Raw genomic sequence first — 27,931 nt, 5'->3', positions numbered from 1 at the left:
TCGTAAAAATGGCCATTCGCAAAAAAGACAATTCGCAAAAGTGACATTTCGCAAAATTGTCTTTTCGCAAAAATGACTATTCGCAAAAATGACTATTCGCAAAAGTGCAGTTCGGTAAAATGACATTTCGGAAAAATGACATTTGGGGAATAATCATGCGTCCCTATTATTTATTCAATATTATGAATATTGTTGACATCCATACTTACATTAATTACAAAGTAAAGTCCACGCATGATCTAATTTATTTCATTGGTAAGGGATGTTTCTTAAAAAGGAAATTTCCCCCATCGATTGCGTAGCCGAGAGGCTTAATGTAAAAGCGTGCGATTTATAATTATGCGTATATTTAGTTGTATGGTTAGGTAGGTGTTCAATCCCGTATGATTGTAAGATTTGCCGATGCATTTAGTTGTTAATTGTAAGTATGAAGATGTGGGAAGAATAAAACTTGTGAATTAATGAATATGAATATATAAAGAGTGCATTTAACATATATTTCTTTTTTTTTAATGATTGGTTATTGTTTTTTTTATATAAAATTGACGAAGTGAATAAAAGGAAACACTCGTTTCGCGTCGCGTCGGCCATTTATTTTGACAGGTTCCGCGCCTGCGTTCCCTCATTGTGAAAATTTCGAAGAAGAGTCCAGTTTCTCTACTATGCACACTGCAGCGCACCTTATAATCTTCGCCTGTGTTTCAATGCTCTTTACAGTGACATTTGGAACTAAGGCCCTCTATACACTATACGCAACACCCTAAGATGCTTGATGGAAATGAATTAATGTACTTTTACTGGACTGAGTCCAGTTTTTTCAATATTGACTCTCAGTTTTTCAAACTCTATTTTTCTCAGTGTAAAAAAAAGATTTTTTTCTAACACACGCACGGAAAGTACATCATTTCTTACCTGTGTAGAGGGTGGAAAGTATGTCTTTTCCGACGAGAGGGAGGGAATGTTACTTTACCTTCCTCTGACGTCATAACGGGGAGAGAAAAGTATACTTTACCTCCCCTTGACGTCATAGCGGGGAGAGAAAAGTACTTTACCTCCCTGTCGTCCAAAATCACATGTAATATATTTTAATAACAATGTAAAGATAAAATGTATCTTTATTTACGACTAAATATATGTTTTATTGAAAATTGTTAAATTGTTAAAATTGTTAAATTGTTGTTTTTGTTTGTTTTTTAATTTGTTTAAATTGTTAAATTGTTGTTTATTGTTATTGTTAAAATTGTTAATTTTTAATAATTAATCGTTTTAAAAAATTATACTATTATTATAATAAATTTTCGGTTGAAAACACTATTGTCGTTAAAATTTTTTATGAAGTGGTTGTACTTTCCGTTCACGTGTGTTAGAAAAAATAGTATGTGCACCACGGGAGAAAAATGATTTCTACGAGTGTGTTTACAGTTCTCGTCTTCGCTCGCAGCACTCGCCTTCGGCTCGTGTGCTCGCTACGCCTCGAACTGCAAAATCCACACTCGTGGAAATCTTCTATTTTCCTCCCTAGATGCACAATATACTATACCCCCCCGGCGCTCATACACGGAGAAACTTTTTCTTCTAATATTGAATATATTTGGTTATCTTTATTCTAAAAGTACGTTAGAATGTGAGGATTTTTCGTGCGTTGTGCTAATAATTTCAACATTAATACGAAAATATGATAAGTTCGTTATATATTAAGCAACCTTCGGTGTACAAAAATTACTATCTGCATTAGAAATAGTCTTATTTTTCTTTAGAAAAGAATAAAATGCTAGTTTTTGTTTGTGAAATAATACGGTAATTCTAACCTTTTTTCCACATATAGATAGAATATATAACAGACATTCTAACGTAACATACCAATTTTGGAAGGACTGCGGGCGGACTTAACCGATTTCGCCCGAGCATCACCGAGTCCATCACCTGACGTCGCGAACTAACCCTAATGTTTTCGAAGATGAAATTCACACGTGTATGAAAGAAAAAAACCTTTTATTAATAAACGTGAATGTCTCCTCATGCCAAATTAAATTCAAGAACTGTTCCTCAATATAACATAATTTTTTTCACGACTTTTACTTATTTACATAATTTGATTAGTAAGTTATTTTAAAAAATGCTCTCTCTCGAAGGCACATATTTTTCCACTCGTTTAATATATAAGGACGATTCAGCTGTGTACTTCTAACGAATCGTGCGATCTTTCGGTTTCCGTGACCAATCGTCGTGTCTTTACTCTTTACTTGCGTGTGCGTGTGTGCGTCGTGTTAAATATATTTACCTACAGTTACAGTGACATACACTAATGCCATCTACCATCAGATCCAAGTATCACTATCGTCTCTATGAGTATCTATAGACAATTAATTTGTTGTGTTTCTTTTTAATTCATGGCTTTCCCAACTTTGCAAAAATTATTATTTTCTTTCTAAAACAACATACTAATTTTCGTTAGTTTCCTTATGAAGAACTGTAAAATATATACTGAATGAGTGTTTTTGATAGTCTCAATAGCAATTTCTATAACTTATGTCGTTTTTCCCTTGAATCTAACCTAACATACTAAAATGTCTCACCAGTTTTAAGAATTAGTGGTATTAAAAGTTTCTCCGTGTAATTCTTGACCTACCCTAGTAGAAATTTGTCGTGTCATGACTAGATTTATTCAAGTTACTGTACAGTTTTAGTCATGGAAGTTTAATCTAGCTTAACTGGCGAATTACTAGACAGCTACTGCATAACACTGTTAAAGAAAATATAAAGTTGAACTTGATTATTACTGCATAGAATTAATTATAGACAGAACTGTCTATAATTAATGACAGTAGCCAGTAACAATTTATTACTAATTCCTTACGGAAAAAATAGACATAATTCTAGTTATACCGGCGAATTATTTATATCAGTGTATACACTGTATTTATGGAAAATGTCTACATAACACTGTTCAGTTGCTGGACTGACGGTAGCGCTAACGCCACGACAAACTTTGAAACATAATTTTACGGAACGCCTAGACAGTACCATGAAAATAACTGGACAGACAGAACTTCTATACAGTAATAATCAATAAGTTTAACTTTAGAGTGTTATGCAGTAGCTGTCCAGTAATTCGCCAGTTGAGCTACAAAAGATGAAAAAGGGAACTGCTTTACCTGCCGGTAGAGTATGATTCTTATTGTTCCGGAATCGTCCATCGACTAGAACGGCCGTGATGCGTAAGCGTGCGTTTAGGTATTTCGTCCCAGTGTGACCCGAGTTCGCTCCCCGTTACCGCTAGATATTTTTCGTTTGAACTGAATTACTTTACTGAATTACCTACACCAACAGTAAAAATATAGTTTCGTAAAATTTTAATTTATTTAATTTGTTGACAAAAAAATTTAACGTTATATTTTCAAAGTGAATTATTTTGTATAGTTTTTCTACAGGACTGATGATCAGAAACTGTAAAATTTGACTGGACAATAACTTGAAGAAATTAGCGTGACATCACTTTATAGTTTTTAGCCAGTTTAACTGTAAAGTGCCTCGAAATTTTCCAGTGGAACTGTCCAGTGCCCTTAAAGATACTATGACAAATTTCTACTAGGGTAGTGGACTGCAGATTTATATTCGTATATATTTTTATATTTAGACTTCAAGAAAAATTCAGTACGGGTACGGAACCCTCGGTTTTAGTACGAGTTCTACTCGCACTTGTCCGGTTCTTTTCATTTATTTCTCACTCTACAACTTAAAAAATAGTCAACGAAATGACATCAAAGACGGCTTATTTTACGCAATATTTAATCAGCTTTCCAACCGTATTTAGTTTTTTTTTATTGTTTATACTCCTGCCCTATTGGCCTTACGCACTTCGACAAGAGTCCCCGAGAAATACTTTTTTTGGATTAAGCATAACCATTCTACTTAGAAATTTTCTATATATTAACCTAATTGGCGTCTACAGCCGACTTTATTAGTACTCGCATTACGCCTGGACCACCCGTCAATGGGTTTTCTCGCCAGAGAAGAGGGAAACTGTAGAAAACCTCTCCTGAGTACAACCGGTTTATCGACAGTCGAGTTCTAATGGTGTGTACCGGACAATAATCGACGGTGCACATCATTATACCTCGACGTCAAACCTCCCGCTCAGATTGTCTCACGTGCCGGAAAAATACCAAGCCAAGTGGGCTGGGGTAAACCCACTTACTTTTCTCAGATCGGTAAAAATCTAGGAAATTATTATCTAAATCCAAGTTAATTTATATCATTTGAATGATTGAAATATTGAACTTTCAATATAAAAGTTTATGATATTTTCGCATAAAATACATGTTTTGTCCTTTTTTGAAAATTTTGTTTTTTTTTAACTTTTCGCCCCATGCTGGGGCGAAAAGTTAAATGACTGGGGCAAAATGTTAAATTCTATTTTTAGCCTACTAAAACTATTTTCTGATAGGTGTTAAGTAGTAGATGTGTAAAGTATACGTAAACAAGTAATTTAGTTAATAAAAGATCTGAGTTTTTTAACAAAAGCTTTAGAACAATTATAAAGTTAAAAAAATAAAATTTCAAAAAAAAAATTTTGTTTATTTTACGTGAACGGTCTTTAGGGGTGTGCAAAAAGCTCGAAGCTCGAGGCTCGATCGAGCTTTTTCGAGCTTTTCATTTTTCGAGCCGAGCCAAGCCGAGCCTAATCAGTTCGAGCTCGAGCCGAGCTGTGCAAAGTTCGAATAATTTTGAGCACTTGATTTTTTTCAAGTACTCGAACGTTTCGAGTACGCGAGTGCATTCGAGTACTCGAATTTTTTCGAGCTCTTAACCCAAATTTTTTCTTAAAAAATCGCGATTTTTGATTTTTAAGCAAACTTTTCAGGGAAAGTTATTAAAGTTTTTTATTTGAAGACCAGTGTCTGTCATACAAAATTTTTCAGACTATGTGAAGATTATTATTTTAATATTCAGTTTTGAAAATTAAGAAATTTATGCACTAGTTAATAAAAAAATGTTCATGTTGCCTGAAAGCAACACGGGTCCTTAAAGGGTTAAGTAAATTCGAGTTCTAGAGAAAAATCATATAATTTTCGCATATATTATAATTAGCAAATTGAAATACACTTTGAAATTGAAGGTTTATTGACATCGAGCCGGCTTGGGCTCGGCTTGGCTCGGCTCGGAAATTCGAGCTTTTTGCACATCTCTAACGGTCTTGTTTTTTGATAGAGTACTTGCCTAATGTCAAATGAATAATTTTTAAACAAATAAACCCAAAAAACGAAAAAAAAAATTTTTTTAATAACATGTAAAAATACATTTAATTTTTCGCCCCAGGGTGCGTTTTTGGCATTAAAAACAAATATAAAAAATCTGACTAAAGATATTATTTAGCAAATACATTTAGGTATCTCTTCAGGGGACCCAAATAATGAAGTAAAAAAATCGCGGTGCGAATAAATGCAAAAAAAAACTTAAAAGTTGATATTTTCTCTTACGAAAAAATTTTCAAAAGTAGGATGAAAAAAAATTTAAATATGAACACCACAAAAATTAGCAGAATGTCACATAACTCCGGACATTTATTTAGGGTGATAACACCCTTCTATAATTAAAATTGCAATGCTCTAACTATTTCCGTTCGAAACATACATAATGAATTTTAACTGTTTTCACAATTTAACTTTTCGCCCCAGTCTCCCCTATCACAAATTCCACTTTAAGCAAAAATTACAGGTAGGTCAACCTACAAGTACCACTTTTACAAAAAAAATTTTCTTCTATACCAGAATTTAGAACTAATTTAGTGCTAATTTAGTACCATATTTAAAAATTTAGAGCTGCTAAACTTTTTAAAAAAACGTATGGTACTGCCAGCTTGACGTATAGCTACAAGTACCATACCCTAAAAAATAACAATTTTCAAAAAACTTTTCCACAGGAATTTAGAACTAATTTAGTGCTCTAATATAGCATTAAAAAGAATTTTCCAAAAACTACCCTTAATCTCAAAAACTACCTAACGAAAAAAAAATATTTTTTCAAAATTTTTTTCATAGAAATTTAGAATTAATTTAGTGCTCTCACATAGAATGAAAAGCAGTATTTTAAAAAAAACTACCCTTAACCTCAAAAACTACCTAATAAAAATTAAGAAACAAATTTTAAAAAAAATTTTTCGATAGAATTTTAAAGCTAATAAAGTTCTCAAACTTAGTACTGAAAGATATTTTCCAAAAACTAATTTTAACCTGAGTTAATTTAGTGCTCAAACAATGCACAAGAAAAATTTTCAACAAAACTACCTTTTACCTCAAAAACTACAAGAAAATGAAGACATAATTATTTCTTAAAAATTTTTTCAGAGCAATTTAGAGATAATTTTGTGCTCAAGAATAGAAATTAAAAGTAATTCACAAAAACTACCTTTTACCTCAAAAACTATCTTTAGAAATTAAAATGGCACATATTTCCAAAATTCTTTTCATAGGATTTTAGAACTAATTTAGTGCTCTAACATAGCATTAAAAAGAATTTCCCAAAAACTACCCTTAATCTCAAAAACTACCTAACGAAAAAAAAATATTTTTTCAAAATTTTTTTCATAGAAATTTAGAACTAATTTAGTGCTCTCACATAGAATTAAAAGGAGTATTTTACAAAAATTAAACCCTTAACCCTTAACCCTTAACCCTTTACCCTTAACCTCAAAAACTACCTAGCAAACATAAAAATGTATATTTTTTCAAAACTTTTTTCAAAGGAATTTAGAGCTAATTTAGTGCTTTAACAGAGCATTAAAAAGAATTTTCTAAAAAATACCCCTAACCTAAAAAAGTAGACAAAGGAAATAAAAAGGCATTTTTTAAAATTCTTTCTTCACAACAATTTAGAACTAATTAAGTGCTAATTTAGTACCATATACACGGAAAAAAAAAGTACGTGAATCCTTCCTTGAAAGTGCTTGACTTTTGGATAGAACACAAAGTACAAGGCTGTATCATATACTTTTTATTAGAAAATATAGAAAAGTCCTAGAGTTATTTTAGTACTAGTATGGGCAACAGTGTTTTTTAAATTTTAACGAAAAGTCATTTATTCAGTTTTATAAAGTACGTGAAAGATTAGTTGACTGCGCTTGAAAATTCTGTAGAGCATGCGCAGTGTGCGTTGTGCGTTTCTACCCAAGGTAAATGCCAGCTGATCGTCTGTTTCCGTTTGTGTTAATCTCAGATGTGAATATACTATTATTTTATGAAAAACAAATAGTGTTAATATATATTTGTCTTCAAGAATTGACTTTCAAAAAAATATTTTTTGTTTTGTGTTTCTCACAAAACAGAATGTTATGTAAGTCTCAGTTTTCAGTGAAATAGTATGTCTCAGAAGTCGTGAAAAATTTCACCATGTGGTATATAAGAACAATTCGATACGTACTTTTAAGTGTTAAGTGTGTGTTTATATTTAAGTTATACGCGAATATATGTGTGTGTTATAGGTTAGTTCATAAGTGTTGACGAACGTCGAAAAGTGATACAATAATTGTTCTTTGTTTGTGTGATTAATTATCCAAATATGTGAATGAATGAGTGAATTTCAGAAAAACGCTGTGAACAAGTGGAAATTATTTTTTTTATTTTACAGTTTTTTTGAAAGTCAATGAAATTCTCAAGCAAGGTACTAGAAATTTTCATTGACTGCTTTTGAAACTCTCATGCAAAAGTACTAGACTGTTTTTAGTATTTTGTGTCGTATCCAAAAGTCAAGTACCGAGTCAATGAAAAATTCACGTACTTTTTTTTCCGTGTATAAAAATTAAGAGCTGTTAAACTTCTTAAGGAAACGTATGGTACTACATATGCTTGACGTATAGCTCCAAGTACCAAACCCTAAAAAAAAGAATTTTTAAAAAACTTTTTCACAGGAATTTAGAACTAATTTAATGCTAATTTAGTACCATATATAAAAATTTAAAGCAGTTAAACTATTTAAGAAAACGTATGGTACTACCGGCTTGACGTATATAGCTATAAGTTCCTTACACTAAAAAGTAAGAATTTTTAAAAATCTCTTTCACCGGAATTGAGAATTAATTTAGTGCTCTAACATAGCATTAAGAAGAATTTTCCAAAAACTATCCTCATCCTCAAAAACTACCTATACTATCCGCGAGAAAATGATAGGCCCCTGAAAAATGTTCGAATTTGACTTGAAATATCTCTGTTAAAAAATTATTTGAAAAAAATGAGAAATATTTTTGGAAAGCGTGGAATCTTATATGTTTGTATACGAAAGGCCAATATTGGAAAAAAATTTTTGCACCGTACAGGTGCAGAATTACATCACAGTGTACCCCATTTTTCGACATTTTCAAAAATGGTCGACTTTGGTACAAGATTTTACACGGAAGCGATTATTCAAAAAATTCGAAAAAAGAACTATTTATTAACTGAATCTGTCTAAACGAATTTGCTTTATAATTATTAAAAAATCTTAATTATTATTGTATTTATTAACAATAATAGGAGACAATGTTATCTCTGGTTCTAATAGTCTAATTGAAATAAATCAAAATGGAAGTTGTAAATAATTAATCTTTTTATTATCTTAGCTCATTAAGAAAAACGAAATTCTTCTATTAATTACATTTTTCAACATTTATTTGGACAGTTTTTTTTTCTTGAGAACAAGTGTAAAACGATTGCGAAAACACAATTTTTTTCGACAAAATTTTAACCCTGTCATAAATAAAAATCTGGCATGCACTGTATAGCCTATGTGAAAAAAATTCTAAGCTTTGTTCTGAGTTGATTTTGGAGAAGTTCGTAGTATTATTTATGACAGGGTTAAGATTTTGTCAAAAAAAAATTGGGCTTTTGCAACCGTTTTACACACGGTGGTCTTCAAGCACTTTTAGGTTTACCTAAAATGAGTCAAAATTGTGCTAACGCAGTTTTATCTGTAATCGTCCCAAGATTCCAAATTTTCATTCCCGAAAATCGTAGCTGATTCTTTTTTCGAAAAAAAACATATATATGGGAAATTCCACGTGATATTTAAGTCCACATCTTAAAATCGGCCAAAAAATATTTTTTTTCTATTCTGTATCGAAAAAAACAGATACGTATTTTTTTAATTTTGTTTAATTGTACAAATTTTCGAGTTATGAATTTTCGAAATTTTTGACTTGTAATTGTAGACCTATATTCAGTAGCTTATAATTCCGAAAATATTGAGTTTAGGAAAAAGTTGTCAAAGAATGAAAGTTTTAGTTTTCTTTCGAGTTTTAAGAAATGTAAACAAAAATTTTTTTATAAACAAATTAATTGTTTTTAACTTTGGGCCGGATTTAAAAATTTTTTTTTTAATTTATTTATACCTTATAATATAGAGGAGAGTTTCCAAAAGTCCTGAAATGGGCCTGATGTGTTAAATGAGTTTTAAAACATTTTCAAAAATCACTTGCAAGCATCACATGGGATATTTTTACAATTAACTTTTTAGAACTGTCTGCAGCGTATAAATGTTAATCTATTTGTGTTCTTTGTTTTAAATTAAAGGGTCTACGCTGTAGACAGTTTTAAAAAGTTAATTGTAAAAAAATCCCACTGTCGACTAAAATCTCACGTGGAATTTCCCATAGGGATAATGTCACCTTGAGTGGACCGCCTGAGCTTTTAAGTTATCTGACAGCGGAAACGTGAAATAAATAGTGCGAATAGCAGCACCGCACCTAGAAACCGTAAGAAATTAAGTTCCGCAATAATCATATACGTTACCGTTTGATATAACGCATTTTTGAGAACACAAACCAAAAAAGAAGTCGCTCTTTCAATGAGTAAAGTGATTTGGAAGTGTAAAAGTAGTGTAAAATTTAAGTTTTAAAAGGTAACTTATTTTTTTCCTACTACTTTGGACATTGAAATTGATTGTCTTAGTTTAATTAAGTGATAATTTTGACTAAAAAAAAATTTTGGTGTCTGCCATAAAAAGTTGTTTGTCACCATGAGTGGACTGCCTGTTTTTTCCATTTTTAATTTCAGTTTAACATTTTTCAGATATAAATTGACAATAAATTAGTTTGAAACTATGATTTATGTTCTTTATTAATTTTTTTGTGATATGTGACAAAATTATTAAAAATGGTTTCACTTGTAAACATTGCGACACATACATGGTCTGAAGCTGCATAAGCATAAATTTTGTTTCAATATATCAGAAATATTAAATACATTAAAGAATTTAGAATAACTTTTACAATTTTTTAGGAGTGGTCCACTCAAGGTTACACTTTTTTCATTCCTTAAAAATTAGCTTTTTTTAAAAGTCAATTGTTTTTTCCAATAAAAAAAAATCAAAGCTATTATGGCATAAACACTTATTTAGGGATTTAAACTAAAGCTTGAAATAGAAACCTCCGATTAATTTGCTTTCATAAAGAATTTTTTAGAAAAAAAGCGTAGGCGGCCCACTCAAGGTGACATTACTCTATATATGTTTTTTTTAAAAAGAATCAGCTACGATTTTCGGAAATGAAAATTTGGAATCTTGGGACGATTCCAGATAAAACTGCGTTAGCACAATTTTGACTCATTTTAGGTAAACCTAAAAGTGCTTGAAGAGCACCGTGAAACGTAGGTATACTATCTACCACATAGTGCACTTTTCATGTAATCTCCATAATTTTCGGATAAAAAATGTGCACTATCTACAGTTTTATTAATAAATTAAAATTAATAATTTTTTTTGCACCAATAAAAAGAGCGTGTCCGAATTAGTGAAGAACATAAGTTTGTTTACAAAATTTTTAATTTTATTAAGAGATCTAGATGCAAACGCGTTTCCTTCAATATCTCCGATTGAGCTAAAATGTAGATAGTGTCTTTTTTAAAAAAGACGGCAGAATAGTTTCAAGTAACTCATTATTTGTATTACACAAATTCATTTATTCAATTTAATTAATTATTTAATTGAATCAAATACGATTTATTTGGTTCAAATAAGTGTGATTCAAATAATTCAAGTTATTTTAATCAAATAAATATTTTTTTGATCCAACTAAAAAGTATTTGAATCAAATAAATATTTTTCAAATAATTTGAATTATTTGAATTAAATAAATTTTTTTTCAGTGTATATTTATTAACTTGTTATACTTGTTCTTCTAAAGGATTTTCATGAGTTACATAATGTTAAAAAAGATATTTTATATTATATTAATGAAAAATAATTTGAATATGAAAACAACGTCTTATTTATTGTCAATTAGGAATTTGACCTTTTAGAAATGATGTATGATTTTATTTTAATTAAAATAATTTTTATTCTATATAATAACTGCTTTTTTCACGTATTTATTAAATAATATTAGAATAATCATTTTCGCCACACCGTAAACGACGTCGTTTGCTACGCCGTTTACTACGTAGTTTACGAAGTCGTATACTACGTCATTCACTATCCCAATTTCCGCTTTCGTTTCCGACGTCGTATACTACGTGATATATGACGTCGATACGATGTCGTTTACGGCGTCATGTACAACGTAGTTTACGACGTCGGAAACTAGGCGTGGACCGCCTGAGCTTTTAAGTTATCTGTCAGCGGAAACGTGAAATAAATAGTGCGAATAGCAGCACCGCACCTAGAAACCGTAAGAAATTAAGTTCCGCAATAATCATATACGTTACCGTTTGATATAACGCATTTTTGAGAACACAAACCAAAAAAGAAGTCGCTCTTTCAATGAGTAAAGTGATTTGGAAGTGTAAAAGTAGTGTAAAATTTAAGTTTTAAAAGGTAACTTATTTTTTTCCTACTACTTTGGACATTGAAATTGATTGTCTTAGTTTAATTTAGTGATAATTTTGACTAAAAAAATTGTGATGGCTGCCATAAAAAGTTGTTTGTCACCAATGAGTGGACCACTGTTTATAACCATGAGTGGACTGCCTGTTTTTTCCATTTTTAATGTCACATTTTTTAGATATAAATTGACAATAAATTAGTTTGAAACTATGATTTATGTTCTTTATTAATTTTTTTGTGATATTGATGTGATATGTGACAAAATTATTAAAAATGGTTTCACTTGTAAACATTGCGACACATACATGGTCTGAAGCTGCATAAGCATAAATTTTGTTTCAATATATCAGAAATATTAAATACATTAAAGAATTTAGAATAACTTTTACAATTTTTTAGGAGTGGTCAACTCAAGGTTACACTTTTTTCATTCCTTAAAAATTAGCTTTTTTAAAAAGTCAATTGTTTTTTCCAATAAAAAAATCAAAGCTATTATGGTATAAACACTTATCTAGGGATTTAAACTAAAGCTTGGAATAGAAACCTCCGATTAATTTGCTTTCACAAAGAATTTTTTAGAAAAAAGCGTAGGCGGTCCACTCAAGGTGACATTACTCTATATATGTTTTTTTCGAAAAAAGAATCAGCTACGATTTTCGGAAATGAAAATTTGGAATCTTGGGACGATTCCAAATAAAACTGCGTTAGCACAATTTTGACTCATTTTAGGTAAACCTAAAAGTGCTTGAAGACCACCGTGGTTTAAAATTGCTTTGTCCGTCCACTTTCCTGTTTAAAGCGTCACTATCTACATTATTTTCTAACACAATCCTTTATTTCTGTTATATTTTCATTATTATTTTATATTTTATTTTATTTATTATTATATTATATTTTTTAATTTTGAAAATACCGAACGAAAAATCACGAATAATAGAGGGGCTGATAGTAAAAATGGTTTATAATAAATAATAATGGGAGCAAAAGTAGAATAAGTGACTTGAGAGAAAAAACGGGTTAAAATGATTATGTAATTTCTTGATAAATTAATTATATTAATGCTTAAAAAATATTGTCAACAATAAAAAAACTTATTTTATTTGAATTCATATTTTGTAATTATTATAATTAATTTATCAAGAAATTACACAATCATTTTAATCTGTTTTTGCTTCTAAGTCACTTATTCCACTTTTGCTCCCGTTATTATTTTAAACCATTTTTACTATCAGCCTTTCAATACATAAATTTTATTTAACTTTACAACTTTATTTTATTTGATTATTATGTTCTGCATTAAAGTTTTATTAAATTAAATGTTAACTTTACAAAAAAAATAATTAAAATTGTTTTTTAATTTGCATTAAATATATGTGTTAATACAAAATAAAAGCTTTATTTGCAAATTATTTTATTATTTTTATTTTATTTGCATAATTAAACTTGTAGATAGTGCTCTCTCTCGCGGAAAGTTAACCAAAGTTCGAGAAAAATATGTACGAAAAACGTCACTATGTACATAGTTCTCTACTTTTGTGACTTTTGAAATCAGTTTACTGATTAACCTATGTACATGCTCGTGAATCAGGATTTCAGGGGTCAAGTGGGTTGAAAATCCTGAAAATTTTGTAGATAGGTCGTCTCCTTCTGCAGATAGTGATACTTTAAAAAATATTTCTCGAAAATCTCTGTAGATAGTTTAATTAACAGCTAATTATCTTCTAATATTTAATTATAATTTTCAATTACGAACACGACTATTAGATTCGTCTTTTCATTACGAATCCAACGGTATAAAGAACTCATTTTTCGTAAAATATGTAGATAGTGCCTTTTTTAAACTGGACGGCAGTATTCTTTTATTTATTTCACTCAAATACTTCGTATATTTGATGCAAATAAAAATTATTTGACACAATAAATTTATTTTATTCATTATTATAAACTTAATTATTCAATCCGAATAATTCGTTATTCAAAGCTAATACACTATTTTATCAAGACAAATAAAAAAATATTTCAATCAATTAAATAATTATTTGAAACGAAAATAATGAATTACTTGAAACTGTTCATTTATTTATTTCACTTAAATATTTCATTTATTAAATATAAATAAAAAATATTTAACCCAATAGGTAAATTTATTTTATCGATTCTAATTAACTAAATTATTTAATATACGAATAATGAATTAGTTAATACTAATACCCTATTTTATGAAGACAAATAAAAAATATTTCGACAAATAAAAATGTGTTATTTGGATACAGAATATACGGCACTGGTATTGATATAGTAGATTAGGCGTGATGCCTTCCAGCCTTCTGTGGCCGAGCGGTTTAAATACGTGCGTTTAAGACTTTCGGTATGCGTTAGGGGTGGGGGGACGGTGAGTTCGATCCCACATGCGAGCGAATATTTTTCATTTTAAGCCTTTTAAGCGTTATATAAAATAATAAAATTGTGTGTTGTGTTGTGAATAAAATCTGTGTGAACATGTTTGTAAATAATGTTAAAAGTCTGTTAAACAATCAGTTAATATATATAATATAATATATAAATATAATATAATAATATATTAATAAATTTAAAAAAATACTAAATATTTAAAAAAAAAATTTTGTATTAAATATAGAATGAAATAATTTTTATAATTGATTCAAATAATTATTTACTAGCTTGAAATATTACATTTATTTGATTTGAATAATTTGTATTTGATACAAATAACTATTTATTTGATACGATAAAACAAAATACTTAGGTCTAGTAAATATTTATTTGAGTTGAATAATTTTTATAATTGATTGAAATAATTATTTATTAGTTTAAAATACTCCATTTATTTGATTTGAATAATTTGTATTTGATTCAAATAAATAGTTATTCAGTAAATCAATTAGAATTCACTGTTATTGAACAATTAACTACAACAAACGCTTATGATGAAGCATGTAGCATGTTGAAAAAGATTGTTGAAATCTCTAGGGAACAATCAGTAGTACAAACCATGGACATTTCCAAAGTTTGTTTTCATATGGGTGAAATGGTACTTAGTATATTTGCGCTGTGCCAAATCTATACCATTATTAATTACTAAAAGTCTGTTAGTGCATTTTTCTGAGAAATGTTCCAAATTTTTAAAATGGAAATTGATTTTAGTTCAAAAATTATTACTTACAAGAATTTTATTACTTTACCTGACTTTTTCTAAAATTTTTAAAAACTTTTGAATTTGTAATAAGTTAAAAACGACCGTTGGTACGTAATGCTGTAAGCAATGCTCAAAACTTTGTAAGTTAAATTATTATCCTTTTATAAATATGAGTGATTTTATTTATTATCTTAATTTAAATTCATCTCACTTCAGATATTTTTACTTATTACTAGATCTTTGTTATTTACATGACATAGGTTATATTTTACAATAACTTTTAAATTTGTATTAAGTTAAAAACGACATTAGTGCGCACTTATCTGAAAAGTGCTTTAAATGTTTAAGTGAAATAATTGTTACACTCCATATTTTAAGTAATTGTATTTATTATCTCACTTATGTTAGATTTTTTAAAATTGTTATGAGTTACATAATGTTAAAAAAGATATTTTATATTATATTAATAAAAAATAATTTGAATATGAAAACAACGTCTTATTTATTGTCAATTAGGAATTCGACCTTTTTGAAATGATGTATGATTTTATTTTAATTAAAATAATTTTTATTCTATATAATAACTGCTTTTTTCACGTATTTATTAAATAATATTAAAATAATCATTTTCGCCACACCGTAAACGACGTCGTTTGCTACGCCGTTTACTACGTAGTTTATGAAGTCGTATACTACGTCATTCACTATCCCAATTTCCGCTTTCGTTTCCGACGTCGTATACTACGTGATATATGACGTCGATACGATGTCGTTTACGGCGTCATGTACAACGTAGTTTACGACGTCGGAATTTTCAACAATTTTTTTCAATTTTTTTTTTCATTTTTTTTTCTAAAATCGCACGTGGAATTTCCCATATATGGGAAATTCCACGTGCGATTTTAGTAGACAGTGGGATTTTTTTACAATTAACTTTTTAAAAAGGTGAGACCACTCAGCGGCGCCACTTTCGAAAATTCAAAAATCAACACTGCCTTATTTTTTTGCTATTTTTAGCCGTTGAGAATGATTTTTTTGCTCCAAGGGTTTCCGAGATAAAAGAACCGCGCTAGCTTGGGGTCAACTCAGCGCGGTTTACACCAAAACATAATTTTTTCAAAAATTTAACTATACCATATTTTTTTGCTCTTTATTTGCTTTCAAATGCAAAATAAAATAAAATAAAATGATCCTACTTTGATAGCTCTTACATCCATTTTTACAGAAATATTTGAATTTTAAGTGAAGCGAGCATTTAACAGTAATCAGTACAAATGTACTGAAACTTTTTGACCCCAGTGTATTCTCTCTTCCTGTAAAGTTTAGATTTACTTGCTAGTCACAATATTGTTTAACAAGACATATTTGGTCCCCCTGTAAAATTTAGATTTTTTTGCTAGTCAAAATATTGTTTAACAAGACATATTCTATCTTTCAGTTTAGTTTAGATTTTTTTGCTCTTCAAAATATTGTTTAACAAGACATATTTGGTTCCCCTGTAAAATTTAGATTTTTTTGCTAGTCAAAATATTGTTTAACAAGGCATATTCTCTCTTCCTGTAATGTTTAGAATTTTTTGCTACTCAAAATATTGTTTAACAAGACATATTTGGTCCCCCTGTAAAATTTAGATTTTTTTGCTTCTCTCGGGACAGCAAACTTTGCACTCGTCGGAAAACAGCTTCTTTCTGTACTTGTTGCACAATATACTATTTTATATGCAAAAGATATCTTGGCTGGAATGCCGCAGTAACTAACCCTATACTTTATAAAATTTGTTTGTCGCCGTAGATAGTTTAATGTTATTTGCTTATTGTATTATACTTTGGAATGTTAATAATTATAGCAGTAAATAGTTGTGAATTCTTTTTTATAAAAAAAATATTTTACATTTGTTTAAAATATTTGCTTTTAAAATAATAATACTATAATAAAAGGAAATAAAAAAAATGCTAAGTACTTAAATTTGGTTATAGTATACTATTTAATTAAAAATATTATGCCTTATTTATAATTAAATAAATGCAACACTAAAAACTTTAACTAATTTTGGAATATTTTAAATTAAAATTTTTCAAAAATCTAAGTTAATTAAAATTTCTAATTAAATTCATTCAACAGAAATTTTTATATAATTTAAAAAAAAACAGTTTAAAGTTCATTTATTTATGAAAATTGTAAACGCAATTCTTTTAAAATTCAATTAATTTTAAAAAAATGTAAGTAAAGTTATTTATTAAATCATTTATTTATTTTATGACAGTTGTTCAAGATTTAAGTTATTTCAAAAGAAATTTTTGTCACAAATTAAAAAAATTAAGGGTTTTGTATTAAATTCATGGTAAATTTCTAGTTTATCAGTGACACAAAAAAGGCTAAAATTCAGAATTTTCTTATGAATTCTAAAAATATAATTTTTTCAGTATACTCTATGTTAGAAAATATAAATATTATAATTATAATAATATTCAAATTAAATATTCAAATTTATATTTTATTTTCATAAAAAAATTTGAAGCCCAAATTTCTACGTTCTATTATTTTTTTAACTGATAATTTTATTTAGAAAATTTGGGAGACGACAGCCGCGCGCGTAAGCGCGCTATTTGTTACTGCTGTATTAATAACAACAATTCGATAAGCAAAAAATTGTATACTGTACAAAGAGTCAATAATTTAATTTTTAAACAAAAATTTTAAGAGAAAAAAAATCCAAACTTCAAACGGAGATAGTTTTTGAATTTTAAAAGTAAAATCTAAAGAGCAAAAAAATCCAAACTTTACAGGGAGACAGTAATTGACTTTTAAAATAAAAATCTGAGGAGCAAAAAATTTCAAACTTTGTAGAGAGACAGTAATTTACTTTTAAAATCAAAATCTGAAGAGCAAAAAAATCCAAACTTTGCAGGGAGACAGTAATTGACTGTTAAAATCAAAATCTGAAGAGCAAAAAAATTCAAACTTTACAGGGAGACAGTAATTTACTTTTAAAATCAAAGTCTGAAGAGCAAAAAAATCCAAACTTTGCAGGGAGACAGTAATTGACTGTTAAAATCAAAATCTGAAAAGCAAAAAAATCTAAACTTTACAGGGAGACAGTAATTGACTTTTAAAATCAAATTCTGAAGAGCAAAAAAATCCAAACTTTGCAGGGAGACAGTAATTGACTGTTAAAATCAAAATCTGAAGAGCAAAAAAATTCAAACTTTACAGGGAGACAGTAATTGACTGTTAAAATCAAAATCTGAAGAGCAAAAAAATCTAAACTTTTTAGGGATACAGTAATTGACTTTTAAAATAAAAATCTGTGGAGCAAAAAATCTAAACTTTGCAGGGAGACAGTAATTGACTGTTAAAATCAAAATCTGAAGAGCAAAAAAATCCAAACTTTACAGGGAGACAGTAATTGACTGTTAAAATCAAAATCTGAAGAGCAAAAAAATCTAAACTTTGTAGGGATACAGTAATTGACTTTTAAAATAAAAATCTGTGGAGCAAAAAAATCTAAACTTTGCAGAGAGACAGTAATTGACTGTTAAAATCAAAATCTGAAGAGCAAAAAAATTCAAACTTTACAGGGAGACAGCAATTGATTGTTAAAATCAAAATCTGAAGAGCAAAAAAATCTAAACTTTGCAGGGAGACAGTAATTGACTGTTAAAATCAAAATCTGAAGAGCAAAAAAAATCTAAACTTTGCAGGGAGACAGTAATTGACTTTTAAAATCAAAATCTGAAAAGCAAAAAAATCTAAACTTTACAGGGAGACAGTAATTGACTTTTAAAATCAAATTCTGAAGAGCAAAAAAATCCAAACTTTACAGGGAGAGAGTAATTGACTTTTAAAATCAAAATCTGAGGAGCAAAAAAATCTAAACTTCACAGGGAGACAGAATGACTTCAAAGACGGCTTATTTTACGCAAAATTTAATCAGCTTTCTAACCGTATCAATTTCTTTATGAACTAATTTGACTATTATTAAACGACGAGTAATGATGCTCTGAAAATTTTTTTTTACTTCTTTTACATCCCTAAAACAACAATAAATATTATTATTAACTATTTTTAACACTCTACTTTTTTAAAATTTATTTGTTTATAAATTGAACTTTTCAAAAATTTAATTTTGTCAATTACACATTCTAAACAATAATATCCTGTGTATCAAAGTATAATACACGTCCCTTATACGTAGTTTGAAGTTCTTACTTCAAATCTAAACTAAGATTTAAAAAATTCAAAATGGCGGATCCAAAATGTCAGGAATTATTTAACACTTTCACGCCTATGAGAATATAAGTCCCACCTACGAATATGACATCAGTTTTTAAAATTTCAAAATGGCGGATCCAATATGGCAGATGATTTTTTAAAAATTAGTTAGTTTTACATGAAACTTATCACTTGGGGGTTTTAGGGATCGCTGATGACGATTCTGATGTTAGTTTTTAAAAATTCAAAATGGCGGATCCAATATGGTGGACGATTTTTTAAAACTTGTTTATTTTTATCTGAAATTTATCATTCGGGGGTTTCAGGGTTTACTGATGACGAATCTGATGTTCGTTTTTAAAAATTTGAAATTGCGGATCCAATATGACAGATGACAAATGTAAAAATTTATTTGATTGTCACGAAACTTGTTATTCGGAGGTTGTTGTAGTCCCTGATTACCAATCTTTAGTTTATTTTTAAATTTAGATTGTGGATTAATAATTAGCGGAGAAATTTTTAAAATTAATAAACTGGAAAATGTTTATTATAAAACTCCTGCTAATTTTACAACAAAAGTTTCTAATTAATTAGCAAATCAGTTTTTACAATTATCCAATTGAACTTATATTTCTAAAAAGCATTAACTCTTAAAAGTAAGTATCAAGCAAATCTGAATAAATTTTGAAAACTCTCATCAACCATATTGCAAACGCCATTTTGAATTTCAAAAAACTATCATTGAATTTGTAATCAGTGACTGGGGTTCACCCGAGAACGAACCAACTTTTAGGTCAATTGGATCAATTTTGTAAAAATCATCCACCATATTAGATCCGCCATTTTGAATTTTTAAAAACTAACAGATTCCTAATCAGCGACCCCAAAAACCCCCAAGTAAACATGATCTGGTAAGAGTGATATCTCGAGTTCTTATGAAGCGATTTTAAAAAATCAAACGGCATTTGATTCATCGTCATCATGTCTATAAATGGAACCTCAAAAACTGGAAATTTTCTAACTCCCTTTTTATTTATAAGAGAAATTCTGAATAAAAACATGTGTTTTTTCATGTTTTGGGGGAAAAGTACTCTAAAAAAGGAGGAGAAGAAAATTCCACTTTTTTGAGTTTCCACACCTAAAGAAATATCTAACGAAAAGAATGTCACTTCCTTTTTGGTCTTATCTGTTTTAAAAAGTTTTGAATTAATCTTACCATAAGAAATGGACATTTTTGAAAATGGCGTATATCGCCGCCATTTTGAAGTAAAAATAAAAATTGTTTTTTGAATATTCTTAAATAAATTATTTATCACATGTAAAAGAAATTTTATAAATAAATATCATAGTTATTTTAATAATGTATACTAAAAAAGCCTTATTTTTTCCTGTTTTGAACTGGAATGTCCCCTTAAGTCGCTCATATTTTATCTATCTTATTATCTCGTAAGTTTTTAGTAAACTTGCTGTATACATGAAAATGATATCATAATTCTAAGTACGCAAGTTTGTTTAGAAGCTCTTATTAAATAAATATTATTATTACTAATTAAATATTAATTAACATTAGGATTATTTAAGAATAATGTAAATAATTACACATTTTTAGTTATAAATACAATGATGAAAAAACTGAGCTCGTTTCAACAATGGAGGTGCATTTGAAATCTTGTCGTGATGTAGAATTCAGTAACGATGGCCAAACACTTTTTTCTGCTGCTAAAGATAAATCAATTATGTTAATGGATATCGAAAGTGGAAAACTTACCAGACTATATGAAGAAGCTCATGAGTAAATTTACTTTTTTTACACGAAACATGACGTATTTATTGTTATTCTATATATTGACATTATATGTTAACGATTCCATACTTTATTATTTCTAATAATGACTGATGTACATTTTATATAATTGCTTATGTTTAGGTTTCCAATTTACTCTCTTACAATTATAAATGATAACACATTTGCTACTGGAGATGACGAAGGAGTCGTAAAACGTAAGATATAAATCTTAATCTCTCAAAATTATTTTATTATATAATTTGCGTTTAGGCTAAAGAACGTAACGTTAAAAAATTAACGAATTTAAAAGTGGCATTTTGAACGTCAATTAAGCCGAGATTAAATTACTATAAAAAATTATAGGTTAACATGGGCGAATTTCCTTCTTAAGGGTATGGAAAAGTCTCGTCAAATTAAATTTACAGATAAAAGACTGTGAATCCCATAAAAGGATGAGAGTCTTCATAGATGTATACTGGGCTATAGCTAGTGGAGAACACCGGAGAACACCCTCGGATTTTCATTGTGCCGTCAATGTTGCAGCGTAGGCTTTAGCCCGTAGAATTTTGTCATGGTCGATGAGCTGACACCGTAGATAGGAGAGTGAGAGGTTTGTCAGGGACACGGTAGGGGTTGGGGGACTCTGGGGCTGAAGAATAGCTTTCCTTCTTCCTTCTCCTCCTGTCTGCTGGTAGAGGCTCGTAGCATGGAAGATAGGAAATAGGTATAGGACAAAATTAATCAGACTGGTGTGAATTTCAAGTTAGCTTTTATATCTTAATTCAAACCACAATCGATCTCTCCTTGCAATAAGTGGTCTGATAATATAGTTCTCGAAATACAAGATGGGTTTGCCACTTATATGTAAGCGCACCACACATCAATTTTCTTAAAGTAAATTATACGAATTGAATCGCTTTACCGGTAAGTGTCCGGAAACAGGCGCTACCTACGGTGAAAATACCGTAAGGTCGCTCCTTTTTCCGGATCGAGGAAAAATCAAAAGTGAGGAAAATTCCCTTATGTTAAATCATGTTTCCGACTTGATCAACCTTGGACCATTCACCTCGGTCGCCTCTACTCAACATGGAGCGGTGAGGAGGGCTTCCCTCGACGAACTAGGACTATTCACCTCGGTCGCCTCTACTCAACCAGGCGTGATGAGGAGGTCTTCCCTCGATATCATTACAGTGGAATTTTCCTAAGTCTTCCTTGTCGGCGGATCGCTAGACTGATGGGGTGGGTGCGGGGTAGGAGGGAGCGGTGCTATTGTAGTGTTGACCGTCTGGTTCAATGGGGTTTTTCGTGGTCTACCTCTTCGGTAAATCGGAGGGACACTAACCGGATCCTCTGGAGTGGCCACGATCTTTTTCCTCGGTCGTCCTCGTCGGCTGATCGGAGGGGCAGCAGGATAGATATTAACCCGTGACACCGAAGGGTTAAAGTTTAAAATGAGGTTTAACATAGGATTAATGCACTTTTTTACATTTTGTATAATAACTATTTTTTATTATTTTTTTGCCTTGGCGACACATATATTTATGGTTTTGGATGTGCTGAACACGAATCCGGATGTCAAAAATAAGTTTTGACAGATTTTAGTTATCAAAAAAGGTGTCAATTTAGTAAATTTAATTTAGTAAATTAAACAAAATTTACTTATGTAAAAGTATTTTAAGAACACTAAGATCAAACTAAATAGCAATATATAATATTGACAGTTGACAGCTATAAATTAATCTGTCAAACTTTTGGAATCAAAATACCTTGAGCTACGATGAAGAACAGAAGAAATTTATTATTCAAGTCGTTGAAGGATATAACAAAGTTTATTACTGATTGTAATGAAAGCACCCTAGTAAAAAAACTATTGTAAATTGATATACACAGAAACATTTAATAAATATACAATTTTAAGGAAAAAAAGGTCCTTACTTAAAAATTAAATTTTTATGGTTAAAAAATATAATTCTATTTAAGTTTACCTCAGTGCTCTGAAAATATTGTTATATGAATAATTTAATGTAAAAACTGTCAAAAACTCGTTTTTAAAAGCTTGACAGTTTAATTAACAGCTGTCGACTGCCAATATTACATATTGCTATTTAGTTTGACCTTAGTGTTCTTAAAATACTTTTATGAGTAAATTTTGTTTAATTTACTAAATTAAACACAATAACTGTCTGAACTACCACAAAAACGGTCGTTTTAAAAAGATTGACAGCTGTAAACTGTCAAAACTTATTTTTGACGACGAATTCGTGTTCAGCACATCCAAAACCATAAATATATATGTCGCCAAGGCAAAAGATTAACAAAAAGTAGTTATCATACAAAATGTAAAAAAGTGCACTAATCATATGTTAAACCCCATTTAAACTTTAACCCTTCGGTGGCACGGCTATTAAGCCGTGATCGATTAGGCTGTCCTTGTGCATAGCTCATTTTTTTCACATTCTAAAGCAAATTCAGCCTGGCGACCTAATAAATTCCAACTTTTGCAAAATAACGGTCACCTTAATACAGAGGAATTCCCTTCGAGTGGGCTCGTTTCAGCAAATTATTCCTGCATATAAACGATGGACTAGTTGTAACGGATCGGTTATATTATATTATTATACTCGCATGGTCAAGCAGATAAAGAGCCGATCAGAGTCTTCCTACAAAAGGAAATCCTCATCTTTCGGCGGTTGTAACCGATCACCCTGGAAGAAGTTAAAGTGGCTACGCATCTCGAGCTTCTACGTTCTCAAGTTCGACAAGGAATCAGCTTCTCATCCTCAAAATTACGGAACACTAATGACTCGCGAAGTCGAAGCGGAGTCATTTAAAAAAATTAAAAATGAAAAGTGAGGAAAATTCCCGCATGTCAAGGTATTAAATAATATTAAAATAAAAATAATTTATTCTTTTATTATGCCTTATTACTAATAAATAATATTAATGTAATAATTATTATTAATGCATTATTTTAACATTTTTGATATTTAATTTCTAAGGTACGTACCATTACATTCCAAAAATCATTTGCAGATTTCAAACATTTCTGTCTATTATCTGTCTATTAAAATATTAAAGTTTACCTTAAGTTTACCACAAGTATACAATCCTATCCTTACAAACTATACGTGTAATCCACACCACAAACTTACAGCAATATATGTAGGACGATATCTATGTAGGACGATTCTGTCGCTAAATTCCTACTCAACAATAAGTTTACAAGGAGCCGCTGGAGATTTTTCCTGGATTATCCTTTTCGATATTATTCTTATTCTTTTGAGTAATATTTTTTTCAATTTACCAATAACTTAACAATATTGTAAATTTTTCTTTCTTTCTTGTCATTTTTTTGAAGTTAATACTTTTCTCTGTTAAACTTTATCATTTAAAATATTATTTTCTTTTTTCATAAATTAAATTTTGAAATTTATACTACGTTTTACAATGTATCATTACTATTATTCATGTGTATTATAAAAATGTTTTAATTGATTAGCGTTATTGGAGCATTTTGGCCAAAATTCAGCAACGTAAATGATGCTTTTGTTTGGTGTGTTACTTCGAAATGTTTAATCCCCGTATTTGGAAGGAAATATTATCGATCGTTATGTCAATTTCAATATAGTCAAAGTTATATATTTATGCTGCTTAGTTGAAGTTTTTTCGCGGAATTCTTTCTTTCTTACAGAACAGTATTTCGCGAATTCCGTATTGGCAGGTTGGCACTCGCAATACGGAATCCCGTACCTCCCAATACTTTTTTTTACAGGGCTGTATACGTAGGAAAAGCATAATACGAGTCATACTCTATAAGATCAAGGGAGACGAACTTATGCTAATCCCATACTTGCCTATGACTGACATGAAACTTTTCTTACTGCATCTTTAAATTTTCTTCAGTTTTATTAACCTTTCGGTAACTACTTAATCAATATATTATTATAGTAGAAGTCTCATTAAGTAACTAGTAGTATTAAGTTTTATTGGCTCTTATACTGGCTTTACATCACGTATATCCGGTAGAAATCTCATATTGATAAGAACAACACACAATTGGTTCGCAAAGCAGTTGTGCTTAGGCCTATTGGGAACTACGGCGCACGCGTGACATTGATAGAACACTACTGTGCATGCGAGATTTTTATAGGGCACTACTACGCATGCGTGATTTTGATAGGGAACTACTACGCATGTGTGCGTAATAGTCTTAATAAAAAGTAAATAGTAATTGAAATTATTTTAATATCTTAATTTGTTTATTTTTTAAATACTAATGAATTTCAACCAGGTTTTTTAAAATTATAAATTTAATATTTTGATAGACAGATAATAGACAAAAATGTTTGAAATCTGCAAATGATTTTTGGAATGTAATGGTACGTACCTTAGAAATTAAATATCAAAAATGTTAAAATAATGCATTAATAATAATTATTACATTAATATTATTTATTAGTAATAAGGCATAATAAAAGAATAAATTATTTTTATTTTAATATTATTTAATACCTTGACATGCGGGAATTTTCCTCACTTTTCATTTTTAATTTTTTTAAATGACTCCGCTTCGACTTCGCGAGTCATTAGTGTTCCGTAATTTTGAGGATGAGAAGCTGATTCCTTGTCGAACTTGAGAACGTAGAAGCTCGAGATGCGTAGCCACTTTAACTTCTTCCGGGGTGATCGGTTACAACCGCCGAAAGATGAGGATTTCCTTTTGTAGGAAGACTCTGATCGGCTCTTTATCTGCTTGACCATGCGAGTATAATAATATAATATAACCGATCCGTTACAACTAGTCCATCGTTTATATGCAGGAATAATTTGCTGAAACGAGCCCACTCGAAGGGAATTCCTCTGTATTAAGGTGACCGTTATTTTGCGAAAGTTGGAATTTATAAGCTGAATTTACTTTAGAATGTGAAAAAATGAGCTATGCACAAGGTCCGTAAACAAATGGCTGCCTTTATACCCTTGTTGCTTAATATACTGCCGTCCAAAAGAAAAAGATACATAAGCGACTTTGTGTATCATTTTGTCCTGTAAGTTGGTGACGTATGCAGCGTCGTTTACCGAAATATGAACCCACAAAGTGTTTTATGTATATTTTAACTCTGTATTTCGTCACTTTTTCCATTTTTGTCATTTTTAAACAATCTTTTTTTGCAATAAATAATTAAATTTTTTAATTCTTTTTTACACAGTTAAATGCAGCTTTTTTTTATGAATCCAATGATACCAAAAAGTCAATTTTTTCAAAAATGTCGCTTATGTATCTTTTTCCTCTGGACGGCAGTATTACTTCATCCACCTTGATAGTAGCAGCATCAACCTTGGTTGATAAATTGTTTATGCTTGTGGACAATGTAATTAGTTCTTTATTAAGACCAATTTGAAGGCCATTAATTGCACTATTAATTATCCGTTCAACACTTTCATTTGTCAAAGCTGTAGAAGCAGAGGCTGATTGCATTTGACTAGAGGTGCTCGAGTCAGATTGTAACATCGTGGTGGGTGACTTAGGACGGCAACACTTAGCATAACCACCACTGGGAAGAACTCTAGTACGGGTTGCACACTTAGGGTGATATGGAGAAGCACATATTTTGCAAGAAACCGCGCCTTTCACTACTTATTTGCACAAAGAACACGTGTTTGACTGAGACAAATTGTCCTTGTCTCCCATACCTTAAAGTATCATAAATAGATAAACTTTAAAAAGTTTTAATATGAAATTTTATAAAATTTCAATTTTCAATTAAAATTAGAAATTTTAAAGAATTTGGATTTTTGAGAAATAAAAAAAACTCAACGCAAAATTGCAATTATCTATACCTATTTTTAATACAAATTTAATCGAATTCAATTAATTATTAGATACCGTAAACTGGGGCTATTAGGGACAGATTTCAACATTAAAGGCTTGTAACTTTTTTGTTTTTTGAAATATTGCCTTAATTTTTTGATCCTTTTCTTGATCTTGGCGAGCACATTGAAGGGTTGAATAATTGTCTTGATCAATGCTGAAATTTTATACAAAAAAGACGAAAAAGACGCATTTTTCGAAATTACAAAATGGGGCTATTAGGAACAAGGCGGTAAAAACCATTGGAAAACGTATTTAAAGTTAAAGAAGTTATTTTTTATTGCTCGAAAGTACACACACAATTTAAAACAAATGTAAAAACAAAACTAAAAGAGCGAATGTGTGTTTTAAACGTTGCTGGTATCATAGTAGAGGTCGATGATGGAATCACTAGTCGTTTTTTGCGACTTGTCGGTCCCAACACTCTTTTACAATTTCGAACCATCTATGAACAATAAAAACCAAATTAAGTGATAAAAAACAAAAGAAATTACGAAAAACTTACGTTTTGACAACACACTTTAACAATTCGGAAGAAAGAATTGTGTTCCTTATATCCACGCCGTTTGTGAATTTTGGTTTTTGTCTCATAAATTTTACTGTAAATACAAAATAAACATATTTATTACTTAGTGAACTCAATAAAGTTTCCCATAAGAAATCCCTTTGATAAAAAACAAACACTTTGAGAAGTTAAACTTCGCGCTACCGGCTGGCCACACGGTGTGGCCAAGTATACATAATGTTGTATATCTGCTCGACTTTTGTAATCAATCGAATCGACATTTTAACTCACTGAACAAAATTTTTCAGTTAATTTGTATTAACACATAATTATATACAAAAAGTTTGATAAATTTTAATCGTTTTGGGAACATAAAAGTAAAATAGCGTTTGACCACACCGTGTGGCCAGCCGGTAGTCCGCATATACAAAAATCTTTGGTAGCGCGAAGGTTAAAAATGAAACAACTTACTTCGGCAATTAAATGTTTTCCACATTTGAAACTTCACTAAAACACATTAAGTCACTTACAAGCTACTACTGTTCACAAAATAATTAATTGTCACAATTATTGCATTAAAAAATATTGCCAGTTACCGAAGCAACAATTTTT

The 27,931-nt window shown here is 29.8% G+C and overlaps 1 protein-coding gene across 1 annotated transcript in view; it reads left to right on the top strand.

The window, feature by feature from the left end:
* LOC122500975 (WD repeat-containing protein 55 homolog) overlaps positions 1-27,931 on the top strand; it is a 65,647-nt gene that overhangs the window by 8,819 nt on the left and 28,897 nt on the right. The window contains exons 3-4 of the mRNA XM_043610164.1: positions 20,769-20,951; positions 21,087-21,160. Coding sequence (XP_043466099.1) covers positions 20,769-20,951; positions 21,087-21,160 — 257 coding nt within the window. The remainder of the gene's footprint in view (positions 1-20,768; positions 20,952-21,086; positions 21,161-27,931) is intronic.

This window comes from Leptopilina heterotoma, unplaced genomic scaffold, assembly GCF_015476425.1.
Source record: "Leptopilina heterotoma isolate Lh14 unplaced genomic scaffold, ASM1547642v1 Lhet_1922, whole genome shotgun sequence".
Taxonomy (NCBI): domain Eukaryota; kingdom Metazoa; phylum Arthropoda; class Insecta; order Hymenoptera; family Figitidae; genus Leptopilina; species Leptopilina heterotoma.
Note: the sequence above shows the minus strand (reverse complement) of the source record. Positions and strands in the feature narration are given on the sequence as shown.